We start from the raw sequence: 24,335 nt of genomic DNA, 5'->3' as shown, positions 1-24,335 counted from the left end.
TTTCTTTCACTTTCTCCCTAAATTTTAACTTCATGGGTCAAAAAATTGGTACGCAGATTATCGCGATAATCCATAAGTTTACTCATTATGTACCGAAAAATAACAAGTGTAATATCTCATATCATGAAAAAAAAGTAGGGTTTTAAATTATAAAATGCATTTTGGCATGGTTCTTATCATAATTTCATCATGACTCAGTCAACTCATTAATTAATTAATTAATTATTAGATGAAAACAAGTTTACTTCCCTAACCAAGAATATGATATTATCGACGAATAATTTAATGAAATTAAAAAAATATTTAGTTATTTTAAAATTTTCCACTTAAAATTTGCTTTGAAATTTCAGATCGAGGAAGTTGGTGAAAAATCTCCAATCAAAACATTTCTATGAGTTCACTCTCTACCCACAAAATTGTGGTACTATATCATACAAAATGTGGTACACTTCATGTAGAAATATGATATTAAAAAAGTACCCAAATACTGAACACAAAAAAAATCGACGACTCAGGAATGAACCCAATTTCCCATTTCAGATTGTACTTTTGGAACGTGTGTGTTTTTTTCTCATGCCCACGGACATGATTGAATAGCAATAATTGAATAATGTTAGTTAGCTTGGTAAGAAGCTTGCACGCTAACCAAGGAGAATTATATAATTTTTCTCAGATAATATTTAAAAAAATTAATTTTTTTAATAAATATCGAGTGACTTGAAGATGTTTTAGTATGATAAAAAATATAATTATAGAATTAAATATTTTGATATCCTCTAAAGTAGCTATTTTAAAGGTCTCAAAGTTAATAATATAATATAAATAATCATTAACCAGTAGATCACAACTATTAGGTTGCATTTGGATGAATATGTTTGAAATTCATAGATCACATTTTTATTATTAATAATGAAACAATAAATGAAATTTTAAATCTATAATTTACTTATTTACACAAAGTATAATGTATTTCAATTCTTCATTATTGGGTGAACTTGAAATCTATCATAATTGACGTGAAATACTATATAAACATGGAAGAATGAGTTTGAAATTAATGATCTTTTTTTTTTTATCCAAAACTATATAAAAAAAAATTAAATAGATTTGAAATCCGTCAATATTCCGTAAATCCAAACACAACCTTACAAAATCATTCTTTTCCCAACCAATTACTACAATTTATCAAAATGCTAATAAATAATTCTGAATTAAAAACTTAACACATTGGCTTGCCAAAATTGATTTATAAAATATTTGGGGAAAAAAATCTGATTAAAATTTCGCGAAATTCCGAACATGCACTATCTAGTATTTTTTTGCTTCAAATGATGGGTGGTTTGTTGAAAGGCTAGAACATTCCACGGTTCGAACCAAAACCGAAAGTACAAGATCTCGAAAACCATTTCGGTTCCAAAGTAGGAACCGAAACTGTCGACTTACGGTTCGGTTTCAATTCCTAAAAATAAGAAACCAAAAATAGGATCATAATCGGAACTATATGGAACTATAACCGGAATCGTCGTTTTATACAAAATATTTAAATTAAAGTGTATTCTTTTTTCTTTTCTTTTTTTTTTAAAAGGGAATATACATATTTGGGCCTACTTATACAGTAGAGTAAACATTTATATTTTCCAGTAGACCGGACCAGCCCAGGATGGAGGCCTTTCCTGGACGGGCCGAAAAATAAGTTTCGGCCCAGTTAAAAAAGATTTTTATAAATTTTAAAAAAGGCAAAAATAAAATGGCGGGCTTCCCACTACGCTTCACTCCTTTCCTCTTCGTTCAAATCAAACCCTCAATTTCTAGCAAAATTGGCGATTTCACGCACAAGCTTAGATGCAGAGTGGAGGCAGAGATGATGTTCGGAATAGAATGGCGGAATCCAGGCTGGTTTGCGAAAGGGAAATCGCTATTCAGCAGCGCAAGGTCGATTCTTCCTACACCTCGTACAGGGATCTCCTCGATTCTGCTCTGTCCGAAGCTCAAAAAACCATTCAATTTCAAGGCATTTTCTTTTCTGAGCGTTTTTTTTGTTTGCACTGAATTAGGGACACTTAATTTTTTAGGCTTTGTTACTGTGTTTTAAGGAAGTAATGATATGTTTGCCTTGGTCCGGGAATTTTGAGGTTTTGGGATTCTTGATTCTGTCGAAGGGATTTAGTTTTCTGTTTTCAATTTTTTCAGAGAAGTTGGGAAACCTTAAAGGAGAGTTGAAAGAAGCTGAAGATGCTATGGTTAAAGCTCTATCTGGTAATTATATTTACCTCTTTCTTTTCTTTCTTCTTACGTATGAAGAAAAATTTAAGTTTTTTTCTTCGTTTGGATGTTATAATTAGTGGACTGATTGTCATATATGCGAAGCTGGCTGGGTTTCCTCTTTGTGCAGAATAGTCAAACAGGGATTGTGCTTTAAATTTTGCTGCAGTAGTTTTGCCTACTTCATATTTGCAACGAATCTTGGTTTGCTTATAAGAGTGATTACACTTTGTGGACCTGAATGCCTTTTTTGCTGATGGGGGTAATATTAGGGTGCATGTTCTTTTATTGGGATATTGAGCGAATTGGAAGAAACGGACTTACATATTTTATTTTGTTTGAAACCCAATGGTTATTAACATATCATTCACTTCTATTTCAATTCGATGATGCAATTGTTACTTATATTAATAATTTTACTCGTTGAATTATGGATTATCTTTTCTCACTAAGTTTCTGTATTATAGGTGGCTTGGACTATGAAATAATATCTGGGATTCCCAATAACATAATCTACTGTTTAGTACTGCTAGAAATTGTGGGTTATTATCTGAAATTGGTACTCCAAAATGTTTCGTTCCATTTGAGAGCACAAGACTGTATTGTTACTTTCATCAATGAGGGATACTGTATCTTTGATGTCAAGAAGCAATACCTTAAAAATGACTTGGTTGATTGCATATGCATCATACATCAGGAAGATTCCTAAATTTTGGGAAACCAGCAGGCTACTTATGGAGAACATTTGCCTACTTTAAATTTGACAAAATTAAATTTCTCAACCAATTTTCTTGAGTAAAACTGCCTAATTTGGTTTTTAATCTTTCCTCTTTGCATGATAAAGTGTTCCATTTCTCTCTCTTTTCATTTTTGCTAGGGTTGTTTGATGCTCATCCTGTAGTTAATTTTTATTTTTTGAAAGCGGGCTTTTGCACTGGTGCACTCTTAAATTTTAGTTTTGTTCGAAAATTTCGATATTTGTAGCAAAGACTAGAAAAGAGGCAAGGAGGATGGCATTGATGGAGTCTATATCTGTTGAGAATGCTAGGATTGAAGAATTAAATAAAATTGTGGATGATCAAAAGTCAAGGAAAGATGAATATGCTGCTATAGTAGCTCGACAGTCAGAAGGTAGATGATTTCTCAAATGTGTTGGCTGCAATTATTCACTTTATGGAGTATCGATGCCATCATGTTGTATGATAGTTTACATAATGAAAATTTTTCTGTTGTGCGAATCCAGAGAGAATAAAAGTTAAATGATAGAGAGTAGAGACTGAAGATGGAAAACACATAAAAAAAATTTGATATACTTTATTATGCATCTTTTAGTCATCTATGGCTACCAAGTTTTTTGTGTGTAGCCTTGCTAAGGAAGTGTAAAAAGCTCTAGCTTGTCAAAATGTTTTTGCGCAATACTTTTATGTTTTAATATTCCATATAGAGGCATTCAATACCCAAAGCGTATATAAGTTGGTCGGATATTAGGCACCAAAGGGCACCAAAGACCTACTTAATAAATGTTTGAATTTCGCGCTCCGAGAAGCTTATAACTTTGACCTCATGACTTCAATATCATATTGAAACAACTGGTCCCGAGAGTTCGAGTTTGTGAGAGGCTTTACAGTAACTTTATACATTAACAAATCAGATTTGGTTGATAATTAAAATTCTCTAATGAAATGTATGGATGACAATTTCTCTAATTAATATTTCAACATTTTGAAAAAATGAAAATAAAAGTAAGGATGCTTTGACCTTTTGTTCCTGTTTTCAATCACGCAACCATGATACTTGATTCCTGATGACCTAAATTTATTAATATAGAGCAGGAAAGTGTATTATTATTATTTGTTTGCTTTTGTGGATATTTTCTTTACATCCAATCTCATTTTATCTTCATTATAAATATTTCATATTATTTTGTCAATTTGTAAATTAGTTTAAACTCAATTTAACTAATTACAAAGATCTGTATTTCATGGAAATTCATTTATTGTTATCTATCTACATTGAAAAGCTTTAGGTATCCATGTCTTTTTTCTTTTCATGTATTAGTATTCATGTTTGATCTTCTCGATTGTCTTTCTTAATATGTCTGATTGGAGGAAAGCTTTGACTGCATACAAGGAGAAGTTAAATCAGAACTCTGAACATAGAGACCAAATTGAAGATGCCATTTCATGGTATAACAAAGTACTTGGCTTTCGTATTGAATGTGGTCGTGGTGGGTGTCTCTTATTGCTGAGTTTGTTTATGTTTCATCTTACCAAAACAAGTGTTTCTAAGTATTCTATTCTAATTATAGGCGTCAAATTCGTCTTTACAAACATCAACCCTGAGAACCCCAACGAAGAGTACTCCTTTGTTGTTCGCCATGAGAACGAGAGATATACTAGTAAGTGACTCTCAACTGGTTGATTTAGTTCTCCGTTGAACAAAATCTAATCATTTTTCCTTTCTGTGTCCCTATCTTCAGTGCTTGACTGTGATCCGCCCCTGACTGACACAAAAGAGCTAGTTAGCGAATTAAATAACAGCAACGGGCTGTTTAAATTTGTCAGAACCATGAGGGTGAAGTTCCAAGAAGCTGCAGCTCGTGGTATGACATTCTATCTTACATATCTTCCGTCCCACCTTGAAAAATGTAAAAAACTTGTGCAACAACAGTGCACACTGGACTGTCAAAAGCTTCTAGTTTGGCCGTTCATTGATTTCGCCTAGTCATGTTTCTAAGAATACGTATAAATTGCCATCCAGGAATTTCTATCGGAGCGTCAATTGATCAAGACTCTACAACAGTTTCCATCTCTGCCCCCGTGGCTTCTGATTCTACTTATCAGAGTCATAAATCACCAGTAAAGAGAAAGGGGCTCCACTCTGGTGAATATGCCAGGAATGCAAGAGAGGTTGGGACAGGACAAACGATTCTATCTCCAGGATCTTCTTCTACTATTCGCCGTTCGTCCCGATTGAAGGTGTAACTTAACTAATCTAGGCATTTGGGTTGGGTAATTTGGCTCCTAAATCAACACTATCGGGTACCCAAAACACCCGATCCATGCCACCCAAACATAGAATTGCCTTCAAACTATGGTGATGTTTCTTTCTTTTTCCTTGACTGGAAATGTTGAATCTTTGCAGGGTAAAAAGTGAAGATGACTTCTACCGCATTCAAACACCTCGTCGGTTTACTGTTTTACTATCAACAAAGTTCTCCTTTGTGTGTTATATAGCTCATGTAGTATGTATTTAGTTTGTGTTCAAGGACACCATTAGCTTTTAACATATTGATCTAAATCTTATGTTCTTTTATTTAACTGTAATCGACCTTCGTCATATGTAGAGAACGTGTTGATTGATTACTGGAGTGCGTATTCGCAACTGTCTTCCATGCCTTTGATTTCAGTATTTGCTTGCATATTTTCTCCATAAGCTGCAATCTGCAGGGCTTTGTGTACGATGATCAACACATGGGATGGACCCGCAAAACAATATGATAGGAATAAGAGAGGAAGATAGTCTCATAGTGTGGTGTAATGCAACCTATTATGTCTCCTAAGTATACCAGACTGAACACGATTTTCTTTGGATCATAAATCGAAACCGGAATTGTCTATAATGGTCTTGGTCTTGAATCAGAATCGGAACTTTGTATAATTGTATTGGAAATTGCAAAATTAATCTTGAATTTTAACATTTTTCACTATGCATAGATAACTTAATTTATATAATTAATTTTATTTATTTATTTAAATGGGATAGTAGTGTTAGGTCTCTGTGTATTTTCATAGTAGATTGAACCAAACCAATATTTTTTAATAGAGTAGGTCTTTTATAAGACGGTCTCACGGATCTTTATTCGTGAGACAGATCAATCATATCCATATTTACAATAAAAATTAATATATTTGATATGAAAAGTAATATTTTTTCGTGGGTGATCTATATAGAATATCTGTTTCACAAAATTTACCCGTGAAATCGTCTCACATGAGTTTTTGAGTTTTTAATGATAGGTATATACTCAACTTTCTCAAATAGAATTTGGAGCCACTTGTAAAAGTTTTCCAACAAATAATTGAATTTAACTTCTACAAAATTGAAATAGCCAAAAAAACTGAAAAAGTCAAGAATAAACATATATAATTGTAAATCTTTTTTTTTTAAAAAAAAAAACTTAAATGGAATTGAACTAGTGATTGATGCACACGAGCTGAGTCAAGCTTGTGATAGAAAATTTGAAAATTTTTATAGCATAATATTAGGGTTTGAATTTCATACTCATATAGAGAAAAATACCCTCAATTTATTTAAATTATATATATATATATATATATATATTAATATATAATTAAAACTAGAATTCGACTCGAGTAAAAAGTCGAGCTCGATCAAGTCAAATTTGAGTCGAGTTTTGAGCAAACTGTTCACCAGTAGTCTGACTCACTTACACCTAATATTGAACTAATCAATTTTTTTTAAAAAAAAACTAAAAATCGACTTGTCGGATTTTCTAAAAATCGACTTGTCGGATTTTAGAAAATTATTATTTACACTCTATTTATTGTTGTATACACCTCTTTTGTTAATAAATTTTTACATAAAATGGAATTGGGTAAAAATTGAAACCGGGCGGGGCCGGCCCGGCCCGGGCCACATAAAGGTCCATTTATATTCCAAGTGCGAAATTTACTGTTAGCCATCCCACGCCTGTTTCCGGTAGGGCTCGAAGTTTATTTCCGGGCTCAGAATCCAAATTCCGATTCCAATGGCGTCTCATGATCATCTCGATGATGTAAGTTGCATGATTTTCATCTCAGGTTTCTGTTACGGGTTTTCATCCACTGTGATTTCGTTTGTTTAGGGTTTAATGTTTTCTTCAAAACTTCAGGAAGATGATTTTGGAGGCGATTTCTCGGGTGGAAATGCTGCTAAGCGTTCAGGTTCTTTCCATGCTAATTGAGTGGAGTGAAGTAATGTCTTTCATTTTGTTTGCTTAATGTCATTGTTTTTATTGTGAGTGCCGTTTGATTTCAGGTAAGAGAAGCTTCGGAGATCTCGACGAGGATGAAGAGGATATTTTTGGATCGAAGAAGGTTAGCTTTTTACTTCTTTGACTACTTGAATTATCATACATGTTCAAGTGCTATTCTTGCTGCTTGCATATGTTTGTCTCATGTCAATTTGAAGTTGGACTTCGTTGTTTGAGACCCATCATATAAGGGAACTCCAATGAACTGGTGGAGTTGATTGTTTTCCTGGTGCACATGATAGCAGTTTTGTTTTAGTTTTTCGGAGAGAGGATGGTTCGATGTGTGGGACTGGAATGATAGTCACAGGGTGCATCAGTACTTATCTTTTCAACAAGTGCTTCCTTAGCTCGTTAAAATATATTGATTTAAGGTTATCAATCCGTATCAAAATTTTGATTAGCGTGATATTTCCTGATACATTGTAAGCACCAAACTGTGCGAGCTTCTCCTAATGGATTTTTCTCTAGTTTTTCGAATTTTCTGTCGATCTATAATTTAAATTTAAGAAAACTCAAAGACCTCCCGTGACTGAGAAGTTTTGATCTAGTTTTGAGTGTTGATTTTTGCAATTTTTATGAATTGGCGACTTGATATGTAATATTAAATATTGAAAGAATCCTTTTTGTGAACTTTTCGTACACATTCCTAGCCTGTCCTGCAGGTACGTAAGAAAAAATGCGCAACACTCATTTGTTTGTCTTAGTTTGGATTTTAAGTATCTTCTAGTCGTATAAGTCATGTACTTTGTGTTTTGCATCTAACGCATTGCATCTGGTTGATCCTTTGAACTCAAGTGGCTTTTATTTTATTTTTTGACATTTAAGGCTACCCTGAAAGTCGAGGAAACTGCACCAGGAGCAGCAACAGGGATGATCTTATCTCTTCGTGAAAGGTGTTGTTCCTCAGTCAATTGTAAACTATTTTTGTGATATATCACCTTCCTAATAGATTTGTGGTACTAGATATTTGGTAAATATTACACTTGGAAGATTTTTGTGAGATATCACCTTCCTAATAGATTCGTGGTACTAGATATTTGGTAAATATTACACTTAGTCCTCGTAAAAGCTAAGCTAATGATACAAACAGATATCTATAGTATTTTTACCTGGAATGCAAAGCATTTACGAGCTATTATTCTCTGATTTCTTGTTTGCAGTCTCAAGAACTGTCAAGATGAACTCTCAAGATGCCAGGTAAACATCTAAGTTTATCTTAACAATAATTTTTCCTTGTGGTCTCTGTAGTTTTTTGCATTTACATTTTTCAGTAGGATATGCAACTTAGGCAAAATAGAAAATAGAACTATCATTTATTGTTTCAATTAAAGTTTATAATATTTATACTGTTATCCATTATATTTTTTCTATTAATGAATATGTTTGTCATCCTAATGCGGTCACTTCAGACAAAACTTGAAGGAGCAAAATCTGAGATTCAAAAGTGGCGCTCATCTGTCCAAAATGAGTCATTTGTACCCGCAGGAGCAGATCCTGGTTTGTCTTATTCTAGTGGTGCCCCTGTCTTATAGTTTATTTCCTTCTGTTATTGGGACTATCATGATTAAAATTTCTTTACCATTTTGGGTTTTGGAATTCTAATTTGTGCAAATTGATTTTTATGTCTCTGTCAGATCCAAAATTACTGCTCAGCTACCTTCAGACCCTGAGGTCCTCAGAGGAGTCATTGCGAGAGCAAGTATGCATTTTATGTTTTGCTCCTTGAATTTGAATGTTTTTCCTTGATGGCGAGATTTAGTTTTTTTCTGAATCTTTTTGTTATCAGCTTGAAAAGGCAAAGAAAAAAGAAGCTGCCTTTATCGTGACCTTTGCAAAACGGGAGCAAGAGATAGCTGAGTTGAAGGTAAGTATGTGCTGATATGCTAATGAAAATGCATGCTTGTTCTTGTCATCATCAACTACTGGCTACACGACACACGTGCATTTCACGTTATTTGATATGCTATCGAAAAATGCATGCATATTCTTGTTAATATTTCTGAAAAGATAGGATATTCAGTTCAGGTTGAGGAAAGATGAAAAGGTTTATCGTTTTCCGAGTACTAGTATATATCTGCATGAAAGTGATGTGGCTTGCTGATGTAAGTTTCTCCTAATTTTCTGTCATATTTTCATTGGAATATGAATATCATTCCATGACCATCATCCGTATCTCTGGGAATTCAGTCGGCAGATGTTGAAGCCTTGGTTATGTGTTGAATGATGCCAAACACTAATTGCATGAGATAGAATAACTTTTTCTGTTTTACTTGCAGTGTTTCTTATTTTTTCCCTTTCTCCTTCAAAGGTGGCCCATTTCTTTATTGTTCCGTTTGTGGGTAGGATGTTTAATTAATGAGTTTACTTTGATGGGATTATTCAAGATTGTTAAATTCGTGCCTGGAAGACTTACTAAAGCTTGTTTCTTTTTCTTCTTCTTTATACGGCTATGTTTGAAGTTGCTAATTTTATCAATTAAGACTTAGTTTTCATGCATATTTGTCCTTTATCCATTTCTTTACTCTCTCTTCTAACTTTAACACAGTCTGCTGTTCGAGATTTGAGAGCTCAGTTGAAACCAGCATCAATGCAGGTGCACTTTGAAAATGATAGATCTTCCTACACGATTTTCCTATCGGCGCACTTTCATTATTTGTTGGATCTTTTAAAAGGCTCTAGAAGATTCATAATTCAGGGGCTAGTTTCGTAAATGCACACAAAAGGAAAATTATAAACAGTTCTGTGATTTAACCTGTACAAGTTTACTTTCCTAGCTTTGGTTCTCAGAAATTTCAAAGAGAAACGCAAAAATATCAAAATTCCTGCTATCGCATACTGGATCAGTTCTCTTTATTCTATATGCTGTTGTTTATTTTTTAACTGTGTTGGTGAAATGCTGAGCAGGCAAGGAGATTATTGCTTGATCCAGCTATCCATGAAGAATTCACACGACTGAAGGTACTTGTTTTGGACTGATGATCACAACAACTGTGAATCATGTTACAATTGAGTTTAATGATTACTTTCTGGTTATACATATAATTGCCTGAAGACAAAGTTGTCTAGATAATGCTTAGTACTTCACACATGTCTTGTAAACATGTTCCAATGCATTTGTACTTGCATACTCACCTGATTTTTGCTTGAACTATTCTTTTGTCAGAATTTGGTTGAAGAGAAAGATAAGAAGGTTAAAGAGTTGCAGGATAATATAGCTGCCGTTAGTTTCACCCCACAAAGTAAAATGGGAAAGATGTTAATGGCGAAGTGCAGGACTCTGCAGGAAGAGAATGATGAGATTGGTAACCAAGCTAACGAAGGGAAGGTAAGAATCCATTTTCATCAGGCAGTAAGTTACCATATTTCAGTTAGATTTACTTACTAGAAGGTTAGCTAGAGCAGGTTGTATACCTTTAGTTCCGTTGGTCATAATTGATTCTAGCCCGAAATCTGTAGCCCGCTTTACATTGTAAGATGAGATTGTTAATATATCTGTTCGTTGTTTCTTGAAGATGCATGAGCTAGCTATGAAACTTGCTTTGCAAAAGTCTCAAAATGCTGAACTCAGGAGTCAATTTGAAGGTCAGTTATTCACAATTTTTCAAAACTTATTTGTAGTGTGGCATAGTTGTTGAAGTGCATGTAATGCTGGGATTTAAGTCAATCATCTCATGCCATAGCTTTTCTTCTGAAATTTTATACGTATACCATTATAAGATTATCTTATATTTTATTGTGGGAGTGTTATGCCTTATTATTGTGGGTTGAGAGTCCTTGGTTCATTCAACATCTACTGTTTTGTCCTCGTGCAGGGTTTTGTAAGCAAATGGAGCGACTGACCGGCGATGTGGATAGATCAAATGAATTGGTATTCCCTTGTCTTTACCAGTTTGCATCTTCATTTGCAATGTGTGGTAACAATTGTTGAGTATAGCAAAATTGCACTTGAATCATATGCAAATCTCAGTAGGAAGCACATCTTAGAAATATTAGCAGGTATCTGATCCTATATCATCTTGATTTTGAGTTGAATTTTAATCGCAATGGTTACAGGTGGTCATCTTGCAAGAGAAACTAGAACAAAAAGAAGATGAAATCCGAAGACTAAAGCTAGAGAATAGCAACATCATCGAGGAGATTACCAGTGATGGGGGAGTGCCTGCTCCAATTGATAACTTAGTTGAAAGCTAATTTTTTCATTTTCTTGTCCAATTTCTTCCTGTATCCTTTAAAACCGCCATCTTCATTTCACAATAGCAATTTCGCCAGAAAAATTACAAGCACCGAGAGCTAGAGCGGCGTCGGTCTCTATCGCAGTACTGTACAATTTTATTTTATTTTTAGATAAGCATTACAGTAGAGGAAATTATCGGGGTCTTCGTTCTTGTTCAAAGTTTTTTAATTCATGAGTAAATAATCAAGCTCAGGAATGAGAAGTGAAACCTAAAATAGTGTTCGTAGAAGCTTGACGATCACTTGTGTATCACCAGTTACATGCATGCAAGACTCCCATATGATTTTTCTGAGACTCGACGGACGACAAGATGTGGTATTTGTATACAGCGTACGCGTTGGAAATCCATAAAGATGACTAAAAGTTGAAACTGATGAATGCACCATCGAACGAATGAATGATATTCGACGCTTCATTAAAGTAGGGATCACGCATGTTTGAATAACTTCATGCTCAGCCAATGGAAATACACAGCAATGAGGAGGATTGGAAGCGTCAATGGGACCAAGAAGCAGTAGTACCTGCATAACCAAAAAATATTATGCATCCTTTGATTTTAAAAAATCCCATCTTCTGTAAACACAAAATGCTTTTGTTTTTTATTTGAAATTATAGGTATGTATTTCGATCAAGATCCTGTGCAGAAAACACAAAGTATACATGAAACATAAAAATTCGCTCAAGAAAAAAATAGAATAAAACTTGAAGTGCCACATAATACTAGTCCAGGCAAAACATTAGCAAGCTTATATTTTCATTTCCCATCTTTCACATCATATTTCAAGTGCCATAAAACAAAATCTCAAAAGTTATAGTGATGTAAGTGTAATAGTTTAAATATAATGAAATCTAAATGGAACATGGAACCGAAGATACTACTAACATTAGCTAAAATTTTAATGAGTATGGAGGCATATTCTCCACTAGTTCGAAATTGGATGCAAATGAAAGAAATATACCAGTCATTTTGTATGGCAGAGATAACAGCATTGTTGGATGAAGGCATAAGTTTTGATATCACAGCAGCGTAGAGAAAACCCAGTGACGAGAGCGAGCCGATTATCAAAAAGAACCAACCCCATAATGTTCTCTCATTAGAAACTACAAACTCAGAAAAAGTACGCATTTGTTCCACATCACCATCTCACTTCATCTGCATAAAAGAAGCGACTTTTTTAATATTTTCATTCATTAAACATCGAGAAAAATTACAAAGAGGTGTACGGAATCATGCATTGTCAAAACTAAAGCAAGCAGAACAAATACTAATTTATATCATTATAATCAATCCATGTACTGAGAGACTGATGTTATCGATGCATTTGCATAAATGAGTTAAGTATACATGTGCTAATTTGATGCTACACCATTCTACTTCCACTCAAAAAATGAAGAAAACATGTAGGAGTTATCACAGATCAAGCTCACAGGAGTTCCCCTGCCAACAATTTCATCGAGTCTGCGCCTAATATTACTACAAAATCATTTTTTTCTTAGCTTAGACTAATTTAGAAAGAAAATCAACAGTAAAGAAAGAAAAATAAAGAACAATGTCTCAAACACTTGTTTGGTCCTCCTACTTTTAAGCTCAAACACTTCAATCCTTAAACTTTCTACAGTTTGGTCTATGACAAAAAATCAAACACTTCACATGAACTATGCCACCATTTCATATGCAACACATATGTTTCCTGCAATCAGCCATTTAGAACCATCAATCAACAAACAACTAAAAAACCCACAATCGGATTCCCATCAGAAGGGGGCAAACTAGACGGTATTCCATCATGAGGGAGGCTAAATTGAATACTTGAGCTAGGGATTAAAATTGGTTTCGTATGCAGAAAGAATATGGACCAAAAAACAGTGTTTTTCTCCAAGAATGAAGGACTACTTGACATTCCAAATAGCAATTAAGATGACTTTCAACCAAAATGTATCTCATTCAAAACTCAGCGACCTCCAATATAGTTATATTCAACATGTACTTGAATCTACTAGGCCAGCCTCGATCCACAATAAAAAACTTGAATTAGTATATTCCATAGATCAAACTAACCAGCTTCTCTTTAAGCTTCAATTCAAACCAACGTTTAATGGATCGAATCTGCGGCGGCTCCGCCCTTGGCAGTTGATTGTCTGCCTCGGTTCGACCGACCGCGCTGTTGATTCAGCCTTAGCTTCCGACCTTGGCTTGAGCGGGATGATCCACGTGGATGTGAGCCGTGCGGAGGAGGTGGCGGATACCGTGATGGCGCTTATATGGGGACTCCTTAGGCGGACGCATCTGTGGTCGAGGCACGCGCTCTCGACTTCGTATTTGTGAGAGACGGTTTCATGGTCGTATTTGTGAAATAGATCTCTTATTTAGGTCATTCATAGAAAATTTTACTTTTTATGCTAAGAATATTTCTTTTTACTGTGAATATAGGTAAGATTGACCAGTCTCACAGGGTATGATCTGTGGGACTGTCTCATAGATTATGATCCATGAAACGGTCTCACATGAGACTAACTCCATATTTTATTGTCACATATGATTTCATTTGTTCAAATTTGAATTATTCCGAATAAATTATAGATATTTACTAAATTATCGAGAAAAAGAAAAACATATATATAAAAATTAGCAAATTAAACGTTAAAAAAATAACAAAATATTAGAAACAATTTATCATAATATGATTATCCAACAAAGATAATATCAACTATACATTATTATTTTTTATCATTACATCAGACTAATATCATTCAACAAAAATATATTAGATTTAACATTATAACCGAAAATCCTCATACTCGATTACTTATTTATTTAATCGGATTAAAAATCTCCTTCATACCCTACTCCATTCGGGTCGGGTATTAGATTCTTCGTCAGATTAGGAAGAAAATCACCCCTAAGGGGGGATTATCCCACTCCGTATATATAACTTTCAATGACTTAATCTAACTGATTTGGTATATTTAACACACCTTCCTTACGGTAGGAATGAATAACTAGAGTGTGAAGCTTACAAGACATTAATGAGTGACACATATTGAAGTAACTCAACCCCAAAAGTTAACTCAAACAGAGATAATTGTCCTAGTTCATATACACAACTTTCAAATACTTAATCCAACCAACTTGAAATATTTAACATATTATAAAAAAAAAATATCATGAAATGTGGAATGTTGTTATCTTTTACCGGATGAATTTAACAGATATAAAATGTGAAAGATAGTTATACTTCTTCTCTCCTATTTCTCCGTCCATGTTCTAATTTTTAGAAGTAAATTAGGTCATTTTTTAGATATATGGGCCATACCAAAACGTCATCAGAAGTTTTTATGGTGCGACATTCTTTATAAAATAGAAAAGATAATCAATTGTCTATCAGATTATGACATGCTCCTACGTATTAGAGTATTTATATTTAGAATACGTCTTTTATGAGATGGTTTTACGAATCTTTATCTGTAAGACGAGTTAATCATATCGATATTCATAATAAAAAGTAATACTCATAAAAAATAATACTTTTTCATGGATGATCTAAATAAGATATCTGTCTCACAAAATACGATCGAGACCGTCTAACACAAGTTTTTGTCTTATATTAATTATAATGAATATAAAAAATTAACATAATATTAGAAGAGTATAGTGGAAATAAATATGTGATTATCTTGAATTTTTCTTTATTTAAGTTATCTAAGCTAAGTGATACTCACGGAAATTTAGGGTCTGATTTCAGTAAGTGTCACTAGTCCAGACGTAGTGTTTTCAAATGGTCCCGAGCCTGAAATCACGAAAAAGACCGTTAAGAGGGGACCAGGAAGGTGTCCTGGCGTAGCCCCTCCGACGCTCAAGTCAGTGACTGAGGATATATGGGGGAGCAGCTAAGGGTGCTGCTGAAAACAATATATTGAATTCCGTATCATACGCTCAAACCTGGTATTTATAAGAGAATACCTAGGCCATTGATGGGCCTGTATTCCATTTGGGTTTGGGATGGGCCACGGGCTCCTGAGCCGGATCCATGGGGTATCACTAAGCAATGAAATTGCATTCGAAATCATGGATAAGCTGAGTGGAGCTCTTGATTAAAGTAAACGAACTTCTTGCTTGTTTAATTATTTAAGTTTATTCATAAGCTATAACTCTGATGTCAAAATCATTTGCTTCTTTTTAGAGCCGGAATTTGCAGATTGCAGTAGTTAGGCTGCACAAATTGGTAGGCAATGCTGTGACTCAAGACCGGTTCATCGTGGTTGGTACGGGTTCCACACAGCTTATCCCAGCTGCGTTGTATGCCACCTCTCAGCCCAATCCTTCCGAGCCGGTCTCTGTCGTGTCCGCTGCACCATACATGAGTTCACCTTCATAACATTTTTCAGTAATAAAGTCATTTCTTGTTTCATGAAAAACTGGATGTGTTTTGTCGACTAATTAGACTAAGTTGGAACTATTTGGAATATCAGTTCCAGATGTTCCCCTGCGAATAAATCTTGTCAGATGATTCACATTTGCTACTAGAAAAATAATGATCTTCCAATACTTTGGTTCCAATAAACAAAGCCATCAAGTTTTCATGTCAAATCTACTAAATGTTTGCAGGCATGCATGCCCATTCTTTTTGCTAATTATCTGAAATCTGGACTATACGAATGGGGTGGCGATGCTCACAAATTCAAGGGAAATGGGCCGTATATCGAAATCATAACATCTCCAAACAACCATGATGGATCATCAAGGGAATCGAAGCTCCGGTGAATAATAAACAAGCTGGAATACTGATACATGACTTAGCCAACCGCTGGCGACAGTATAGTTCCATCTCTTCTACTGCAGATCACGATATCATGCTATTTACGGTTTCAAAATGCACGGGCCATGCCGGTACTCGTCTCGGGTAAGCACCGTATTTCAGCATAATATCAAACATAATTGGAAGTTTTAGCAAGTTTTGAATTTAGCGTATTCTCGCGAATCAAAATATCCATCATGCATGCTTAGACATTATATTATGCATTTGGGTGATTAGAGAAAAACTTTTTGAATGTACGTACCAAAACATCATGCGAACCTACATTTATTGGCTGTGCAATATTACATTGAACACGGAATTTTACAAAACATATTAGTTCAAGATCTCGTGACATCTCGGGCATACTGGCCCGTGTCCCCGCCGGCTTCCTGGACGCGCCGCCTAGCTTTCTCCAAATGATCCGGCAAGCTCCCCCTCATCCCGCGGAAGTAATTTATCAGCCATGTAACTGATGAAAGAGCGGTGATCCCGAATGCTCCGGAGGTCAAGAAACCCACCACCGCAAAGGCTATGGTGAGGACGGCAGGGAGTAGAATGGGGCTGAAGAGGACGAAGATTGGCGTGGAGACGACGAGGGCGGCGAGGGTGGTGGAGAGAGTGAGTCCAGCGAGGCAGAGGAGGACGGCCCCGATGGGGAAGAGCGTGATCACCGCGAGCACTTGGGAGGTGGAGGGGCCCTTCTCTTGGAAGTAGTCCGCGATGCGCTCGGTCGTGGGGTGGTGGCGCTGTAGCTGCTGCTCCTCCATGGCCGGTGGTTTACGACGGTGGTGGCGATGTTTGTGAGATTGAAGTGTCGGAGAGTGTATTTGAAGGGGTTGAACTGGGACGCGTGGCTCTGTAGGGGTGACACATGTTTGAAGCATGAACGTATGCATGCAGAGAACCCAATCCTTCTTCAATCTATTATCACATAAATTAATTTGTAATTTTTTTTGGGAGATAAATTTTTAAAGAGATAAGCGATACGTCATATATTTATATTTAAAATAAAATGAATAGAATCTATTTATATTTTGAAAATTAATAGTTATTACAATGAAATTTTATAGTTTGAATTAGGTAGGAGACATGTTTATAAAATTGATTCGTGAGATAATTTTAAGATTTTTTCTATTTTTTTTTATCAGTGTTCTCTGTGTGCGTTGCATATTTTTCTAATCAATATATTTCTTATAAGTATTGACACATGCGAAGCCAGGATTCAAAAGTACTGCTTGGAGCTGAATGTTATACTGTAATTGAATAATAAATAAATTAATTCAAAAATATTAAATAAAAAATGAGATTACAATATTGGATGGAGAATATATCTAACTTGTCGATGTATGCTCTTTTGATTTTAAAGATGAGTAGAATATTTTATAATTCTGATCATAATTATTCAACTTTTGTTATTTCCAACTAGAAAAATTGAAATACAAGCTCAATAATAATTATAATATCTGGGATGTTAACTAACAAAGTTGCTCACGAGCTTTTGGAGCTCGGCTCGTCCATAAAAATTTCGTTTGTTAAGCTTATACAGACGAGCTCGACAATTTTATCGAATCGAGACGAGTTGAGCTCGAGCTTGAAGATATTTGGCTCATAAGCTCATTAGCTCGGCTCGTTTATGTGCCCCGAGCTTGAGCTCGTGCTTGAGCTCGGCTAGTTTGTTGGGCCGTAAAAGTAGCGTTGGAAGACAACATGTATCATTTATTTGTGTTATCCGACATCGAAATTGTAGTGAAAGAGAAGACATTGAAAGGATATAAAATTAGAAGTCTATTCATTAAATTTTCTTATATCAGTTGAACTTTTTAAGCAATAAATATTAAGTCAAAACTTAGCAAGATTTTTAATCTTACAAAATTATAAGGAATATGAACTTGGAAGGCTTTAAAATTCTATAAGTAAGTGAGCTTAAATCCAAAATTAACAAGATATAAAATCTTCATTTTGGATTTTTAAGTTATGATGCTTAGAATTTATAAAGTTATGCTTACCAATTTTTTTTGGGGGAAGCCTTTGAGTACTGAGATGGAACAATATAATTCTCCTTTATCTTTTCTTTCTAATATAATTCTACGTGCGAATTTTTTAAGTTTTCACACTTAAATATCCAAAATTTACAAGATATGAACTCTTTAATTTGAATTTTATAAAGTTATGCTCTTAAAATTCGAACTTTTGAATTATATTAGAGAGTTGTTTCGAATTCCTTAAGCAGTTCCGCTTAAATCCAAACTTGCAAGAAATAAACTCTTGAATTTGGATTTATAAGTTTTAATGCTTGAAATTCATATTAATAGTGTACTAAATATTTCAAAGTTTGTGTGACTTCAAAATGTCACAAATTCCTATAAATAATTCTAAGTATTAGGGTGTCTTGTAAGGTCTAGGAAATTCGAGTGACGTAAACCGACTACATGCAATATATAGTTTTACTAAAATATGTGTTTATAAATTTTTTTAAAACATTAAATGCATGATTATTCCATGTATATGTTCTATTTAATTGTTTATTATGGTTTCATGCATTGGAGCTTTTAATAGTATTCGCACTCGAACGAGGAACGGAGACCGGAGACAGTCAAGAAAAAATATTTTATTAAAAATTATTTTAAATTATTTAATACATGGTGTAATTAAAGGTGATTTTTGAAAATGGTCCTTGGTAGAGTATTTTACTCGTCGGGTCATATTTTTAACCATTACGCAAATCTTAGCAAGTCGATGGACTTTTGGAGGGTTCAGACAATATTTTCAAAAACTTACCTAATTAAAATATTTTTCGAGAGAATTTTTGGGCTTAATGGGATTATTTTATTACTTAATGGACCTAAAATCGTTTTAATCCCTTTATTTTAAATTAAGGGCTCATTAGCACTTAATATACTGACTTAAACACTACAATTAAACCCTAAACCTAATCACTCACCTTCAGCCGCCCACTTCTCCCATTCAGCAGCAGCTTTTTATGAAAGTTGCAGCAACTTTCTTGCCCACTTCTCTCAAGTTTGGCAAAGAGATCCTTCTCCGTCTATCCGGTGCACTTTCGATCTACACGAGTATCTCTATGTTTTCGAGCGTAAAAACGCAAAGACACGCCCAAAATATCGTTTTGCTCATCATTCACATCATTATATGCTGATTTGTGTGTCTATGCATGAGAAATTATTAGTTCTATTACGTTGCTTTGTTTTTGCAAGGTTTGTCATGAAATATGCATACAGTTTTACATATAACACACGTTTTCCATGGATTTCGTGCAAGGGTTTCTAGATCTGGGTTTCAAGGAATAAACATGTTGAGGTCTATGATGGATAGGTTGAGAGGGCTTCGGTTCAGGTCTAAGGGGAGAGGCCGATCGCTTGGGTCCTAGGAAGCGCATAGCGGCTAGATCGGGTAAAAGAGGTGGTGTAGCTGTGCATGGCTCATTCTAGGGGCTGGCTTGGGACGTGTGTGGTCCATGATAAGGCCCTGGAGTGGTACATGGTTGGCTGGTAGCGTGACAATGCATGGCTCGAAGCTAGGAGGCGATTTAGGGCAAAATGGTGGCTAGATCAAGCGTTTAAGGGGGAACCCAGGGGTGCGCGTACATGAGGCTGAGGGAATTTGTTAGGTCAGTCCAGGAGGGTCCAGATATGGGCTAGGAGTGGTTGGATAGAGTCTGGTCCAGTCTAGTTTGGGTTAGGATCGAGTTCTTGAGGGTTAGGTGCAACTAGGGTTTTCGATGCACACATACAGGAAATTCTAGCAAGGTTTCAGCGGCATATGAGGGTCTTAATTGGGCTGATTTAGGTTGATCAGAGGATGGTAGGGTGTGAATAAGTGGTTGTGATAGGCTCATAATAGTTAATATTTTTATTTTTATATTTCTCATTATTTCAACCTCCGATATGTTTAATTGATACATTTTTGTATAATTTTATTGTAGGAGGAACTTTCGCGGTCTTGGAGAAAATTTGAGTTAAAAAGGTGATGTTTTTCACATTTGAAGTTTCCAAGATAGAGTTTGAAAGTGAATGACCAAACCAAAAAAAGTCCTGGAATAAGGCGTGGCCACGCCTTGTGACGATATTTCAGCTGTCAAAAATTGCAAGGAGGCAAAATCTAGATAAAATATTATCTATTATTTTATATTTAAAATTTAGGGTTAATTAGAATTAATGCGCTTCTTTAGCTTAATTTTTTAAGACCCGAAAGCCTACTACTCAATTGGAAGAAGAGCGCCGAAGCACAAGAATAAAAAGAATTAGATTGGACGAGAATTCTCAACTCTCCTCTCCAAAAAATCCCACGTGAAGCACAAGAAACAAGGGTCTCAAGGATTTTCTCTCCAACTCTCTCCACACTTTTAGGCTAAGTTTTATTTCTATTCAGGAATATTTTTACTATTTCAAATTATCACTGTGAGGTTTATGTGATTTAATTTAATATTCGTGTTTTGTTCAAGTATTTGTTGATTTGTGATTTATTTATATGAACGTTGTATGTTGATTAATCTGACAATTTAATTAGATATATAATTTTCTACTGCTATCCATGAATTCGGTGATCCGTAATTGTCATGAACGATTGGTACATGAGTAGCAATAGATTAGGTGTGTTGTGCTATCATAGCATATTTAATCTAAATAAATCAACGAAACTCAATCTATCAATTGCAGCTATCTCGGTTGTTAGATTTAGGATTAACTGTTTTCACAAAACGGAAATGCTTTTTTTAATTAATATGGAACGCTATTGTGCCCAGTTAATTATTGATAAGTTTTGACTGGATGCTGGGTTTGGTCAATTAAATTAGGAAAACACAACGATTTTAGCGGCTATCCTTATAATTCTAAGGTTAATTACTTGTAACTGCATGAATAAATAATATGTTAGCCGATGAACAGTGACACGATTGAATAGTGAAAATTCCCGTGAATCAGTTTGGTAATTTAAATCTCGTTTAGATTTATTATTTTTTATTGCTTTCTAATTTTAGTTTTAATATTTTATTAAATTCATATCCAAAAATCCCCCCTTTTATTTGCACTTTTACTCGAAAGAAATCACCCCCCGTTCCATGTGGATTCGACCCTGCTCACCATTACACTAATTTTATTTAAAGAGTAGGAATTTAACTTTGGTGGCACAACGACAACACACCAGGTGGTTAAAATTTGGAAAAGTTTGGTTAAGGATTGATTCGGGTTAAAACCGGGACCCCGGTCTAAATTTTAAAACGAATTGTAAAAGTTATGGAATGGTTTCGAGGTTACATCTAGGAAATTATTATAAATATGTTTTTAGGTATTTTAAGTAGTTTGGTTGGCTTCAGGTCGGAACTTTAAGGTCCAGGGGTAAAATGGTCAATTAAGGTTTCCAAGGGCGAAAAATGATCATTTTGCACCTGGGTCGAGTTAGCAGTCCTGGGAGCGTCATGATCACAAATTTACATGTTTTAAATGTATATGTTATCACGAACATGACTTTTTTTGGAAATACGAAAAATACGTTTCATGCTTCGTTTTAAGAAAAATGTACGTATATGCATGATTTTTATAAGTAATGAATGTGATGACATGTTTTTGAAAGAAGGGAGTTGATTGTAACTAATATGAACACGAACATGAACATGTAAGGCCAAGGCTCAGTAGATGGGTAAAATTGTCGCTGATGTCCCCGCCGCCGGGTACCGCGGTTATATGTAGATGGATCTATCGACTAGAACTGATACGAAAGTGACAACTATTGATCTAAATTCAAATAAATAAAATGAATACGTATATGCTGATATGACGAGATATGTTATGGACACATTATGCTTTGACAGACTATGTTTAAGTTCATGTTTTCTAAGATAATGAAATATATGTTAATTATAGTACTTTTCATTGTTATATGTTATGTATATGTACTTGTTATATGTTGAGTCTTTAGGCTCACTAGATGTGAATGATATAGTTGAGCATGATGATGTGGAGACGAGAAGCGCTGAATACTAAGTAGGCGGAACTGGTGTGTGTACGTTGACCCGAGGACCTTGCATTTTTCCGCACTATAAGTTTATGGGTCATGGATGAACATTGTTTTTTTATACATTTTATATCCTTTTGTACGTTGATGGTACTACATGCTTTGATTGTTGCGTTTGAGTTCTTTTCAAACAGTATTCTAGAAATTTGATTATATTTATGATTCATTTAACTGCAGTTATTTTTATTTAGTGATTAAATAGATTTTTAATAAGCATGGTGAAATGTTTTCATGCGCATCCATGTGTATGGGCATTTTCAAAAATTAGCTTGAAAAAAAATTATGGCATTATTTTAGTAGTAGACATTTCATGTCCTATTTAAGGTAAAAATACCATGTTAAAATATGATATAAAAATAAATGAACGATATTTGGTCTAGACATGATCGTTAAATACATTATATCATGATAAACTTAATTTACATAATGGTGTTATCATTTTTGATTGAGTGAAATCAGAAGACAATTTAGGAGATTCATTGTATAAAGCCTTGGATAGAAATCAAGTATATAACTTGTCAGGAAAAATGAACTTAAAATCTTCAAAAAGAAGTTTTCATAGTAGTAATTCAAACTTGTTTATTAGAGATCTGAAGATTTTAGTTCAATAGGAAAACAAAATTATAAAAATTCAGCTAACACTTGAGAGTTATTATCTTCTCATTGCTAGGACGATGAGTGCTGTAACCTATTAATGTAGTGAGGATAAGTATTGTACTTTTAGTGACCTACATAAGTGTGAGGACGAGTCGTATCAAATAAAAACTTATGAAACAAATTAAAGATGTGTTTCATGGTCAAAACGGACACAACCAAAAAACAAAAGAAAAATATAGAAAGTTATCGTGTAGATATTGTTATCTGGTTTTACACAAACCGTCAAGAAGTTTAAGACATCATGTTCACTTCGAGACCTAATAAATCCAATAGTATTATACTAAAGGAGGTTCAAAGCAAAAAATCACATCTCATGATGCGATGATTTTCCAAATAAACTATCTTTCGATATTACGTGTGCTCATGCATTAATTTCATTAATTTGAGGAATTTTTGGATCAATTTAAAGCTTAATGAATGTAAACTAAACTAATAAATATATAAAACTCGAAACAGATTGTTCTATGAGCCATGGAATGTGTTGAGGTGCATATATGAGGCGCCTCAACGTCCAAATGTGGCCTGAGCAATCCAGACCAAAGGCAAGGAACCTAAGCGCCTCTGTTATGTAGAGGACGCTCTTAAGCACCCTCTCTATGCCCAAGAATTTTCCAAGGCCGCAAGAGAGGCACTTAAAGGTGTCTGTTGGTCACATTTTCGAGATTTGTTACTCAAATATCAATTTATTTGAATGAATTATCACAATGAGAAACAGTGTAACATGAACATTGAGATAATAAAAAAAATGGAAGAAAATTTGCATTCATTTTGAACTTCTTCTTCTTTCTCAAAAGGGAGTTGGTTTCATTTTCTGATTATAAAACTTATATTCTACAGTGTTACTCTCACAAGTTGGAAGTCTTCGTAAATCATTGAACACCCAAAGTAGAGCTGATTGAAGATTATCGATATAGGCACCTTTGGGCCATAATTGAGTTGCCAAACCACAAATATGGCTCGATCCGCCAATTGGGCTGATAGAAAATAAACGGCCTACCACAACTTTCCTTGGAGCCCAAATAAATTCATTGTAATATGACTTGATACTACAATTGGGCTGACAAGAAAACAAATGGCCCACTACAACTTTTATGGGAGCCCAAATAAATTCGTGAGACTATTTTACTCTCAAACAACAATTCTCAAATCATATCTTCAATTTGTTGGTAACTTCGAGCCAAACTGAGGGACTATCTGTCTGCATATTTAGTCGAAAAGAGTTTGTTACAATTGTGCGTCAAATTTAAAACTTCGTTTATAAGCTTGAGATCTTGATATCAGATTATTTATAACCTGACATCGACTTGCTAACTTCATATGCAAA

General features: G+C 34.6%; 3 protein-coding genes and 1 long non-coding RNA gene across 5 annotated transcripts; 3 read left to right on the top strand and 1 right to left on the bottom strand.

Annotated features, from left to right (window-relative positions):
- Positions 1–1,752: 1,752 nt before the first annotated feature.
- Positions 1,753–5,660, top strand: LOC140820206 (kinetochore protein SPC25 homolog). The gene is made up of 8 exons (XM_073180537.1): positions 1,753–2,011; positions 2,191–2,256; positions 3,247–3,393; positions 4,376–4,489; positions 4,571–4,660; positions 4,742–4,864; positions 5,023–5,240; positions 5,407–5,660. Exons 1-8 carry the CDS (start codon positions 1,843–1,845, stop codon positions 5,416–5,418), a joined length of 939 nt encoding a protein of 312 aa, XP_073036638.1. The 5' UTR covers positions 1,753–1,842; the 3' UTR covers positions 5,419–5,660.
- Positions 5,661–6,921: 1,261 nt separating this feature from the next.
- Positions 6,922–11,674, top strand: LOC140819599 (FKBP12-interacting protein of 37 kDa). Its single transcript, XM_073179757.1, has 14 exons — positions 6,922–7,060; positions 7,157–7,208; positions 7,303–7,361; positions 8,123–8,190; positions 8,458–8,494; positions 8,707–8,794; positions 8,932–8,996; positions 9,084–9,161; positions 9,843–9,890; positions 10,202–10,255; positions 10,461–10,622; positions 10,810–10,879; positions 11,110–11,165; positions 11,351–11,674. The coding sequence occupies exons 1-14, from the start codon at positions 7,034–7,036 to the stop codon at positions 11,486–11,488; spliced, it is 1,002 nt and encodes a 333-aa protein (XP_073035858.1). The 5' UTR covers positions 6,922–7,033; the 3' UTR covers positions 11,489–11,674.
- A 53-nt stretch (positions 11,675–11,727) lies between these two features.
- Positions 11,728–13,848, bottom strand: LOC140819600 (uncharacterized). Of its 2 annotated transcripts, XR_012115243.1 has the most exons (4): positions 13,591–13,848; positions 13,183–13,222; positions 12,491–12,684; positions 11,728–12,052 (listed from the first exon to the last, which is right to left on the bottom strand). It is a non-coding gene; the product is annotated as an uncharacterized lncRNA (long non-coding RNA). The 2 variants fall into 2 exon arrangements; XR_012115242.1 differs by lacking the exon at positions 13,183–13,222 and having other exon boundaries at positions 13,591–13,843.
- Positions 13,849–15,503: 1,655 nt separating this feature from the next.
- On the top strand, positions 15,504–19,997 carry LOC140819246 (tryptophan aminotransferase-related protein 2-like). The gene is made up of 4 exons (XM_073179257.1): positions 15,504–15,524; positions 15,713–15,862; positions 16,347–16,419; positions 19,966–19,997. Exons 1-4 carry the CDS (start codon positions 15,504–15,506, stop codon positions 19,995–19,997), a joined length of 276 nt encoding a protein of 91 aa, XP_073035358.1.
- Positions 19,998–24,335: the final 4,338 nt, after the last annotated feature.

The sequence above is a fragment of the Primulina eburnea genome, chromosome 18 (genome assembly GCF_022965805.1).
Source record: "Primulina eburnea isolate SZY01 chromosome 18, ASM2296580v1, whole genome shotgun sequence".
Classification (NCBI taxonomy): Eukaryota; Viridiplantae; Streptophyta; class Magnoliopsida; order Lamiales; family Gesneriaceae; genus Primulina; species Primulina eburnea.
The sequence above is the reverse complement of the archived record's forward strand: the minus strand, read 5'-3'. Positions and strand labels throughout refer to the sequence as shown.

Bases quoted from the DNA above. Each gene is read 5' to 3' on its own strand.
- LOC140820206 (XM_073180537.1), top strand. From the start codon at position 1,843: ATGCAGAGTGGAGGCAGAGATGATGTTCGGAATAGAATGGCGGAATCC. The intron at 2,012-2,190 runs GCATTTTCTTTT...CAATTTTTTCAG, and splicing joins AAAAACCATTCAATTTCAAG to AGAAGTTGGGAAACCTTAAA. The intron at 4,490-4,570 runs GTGGGTGTCTCT...TTCTAATTATAG, and splicing joins TCGTATTGAATGTGGTCGTG to GCGTCAAATTCGTCTTTACA.
- LOC140819599 (XM_073179757.1), top strand. From the start codon at position 7,034: ATGGCGTCTCATGATCATCTCGATGAT. The intron at 7,209-7,302 runs GTTCTTTCCATG...GTTTGATTTCAG, and splicing joins AAATGCTGCTAAGCGTTCAG to GTAAGAGAAGCTTCGGAGAT. The intron at 9,162-9,842 runs GTAAGTATGTGC...ACTTTAACACAG, and splicing joins AAGAGATAGCTGAGTTGAAG to TCTGCTGTTCGAGATTTGAG.
- LOC140819246 (XM_073179257.1), top strand. From the start codon at position 15,504: ATGGGCCTGTATTCCATTTGG. The intron at 15,863-16,346 runs GTCTCTGTCGTG...CGCTGGCGACAG, and splicing joins AGCCCAATCCTTCCGAGCCG to TATAGTTCCATCTCTTCTAC. The intron at 16,420-19,965 runs GTACTCGTCTCG...TCAGTCCAGGAG, and splicing joins AAAATGCACGGGCCATGCCG to GGTCCAGATATGGGCTAGGA.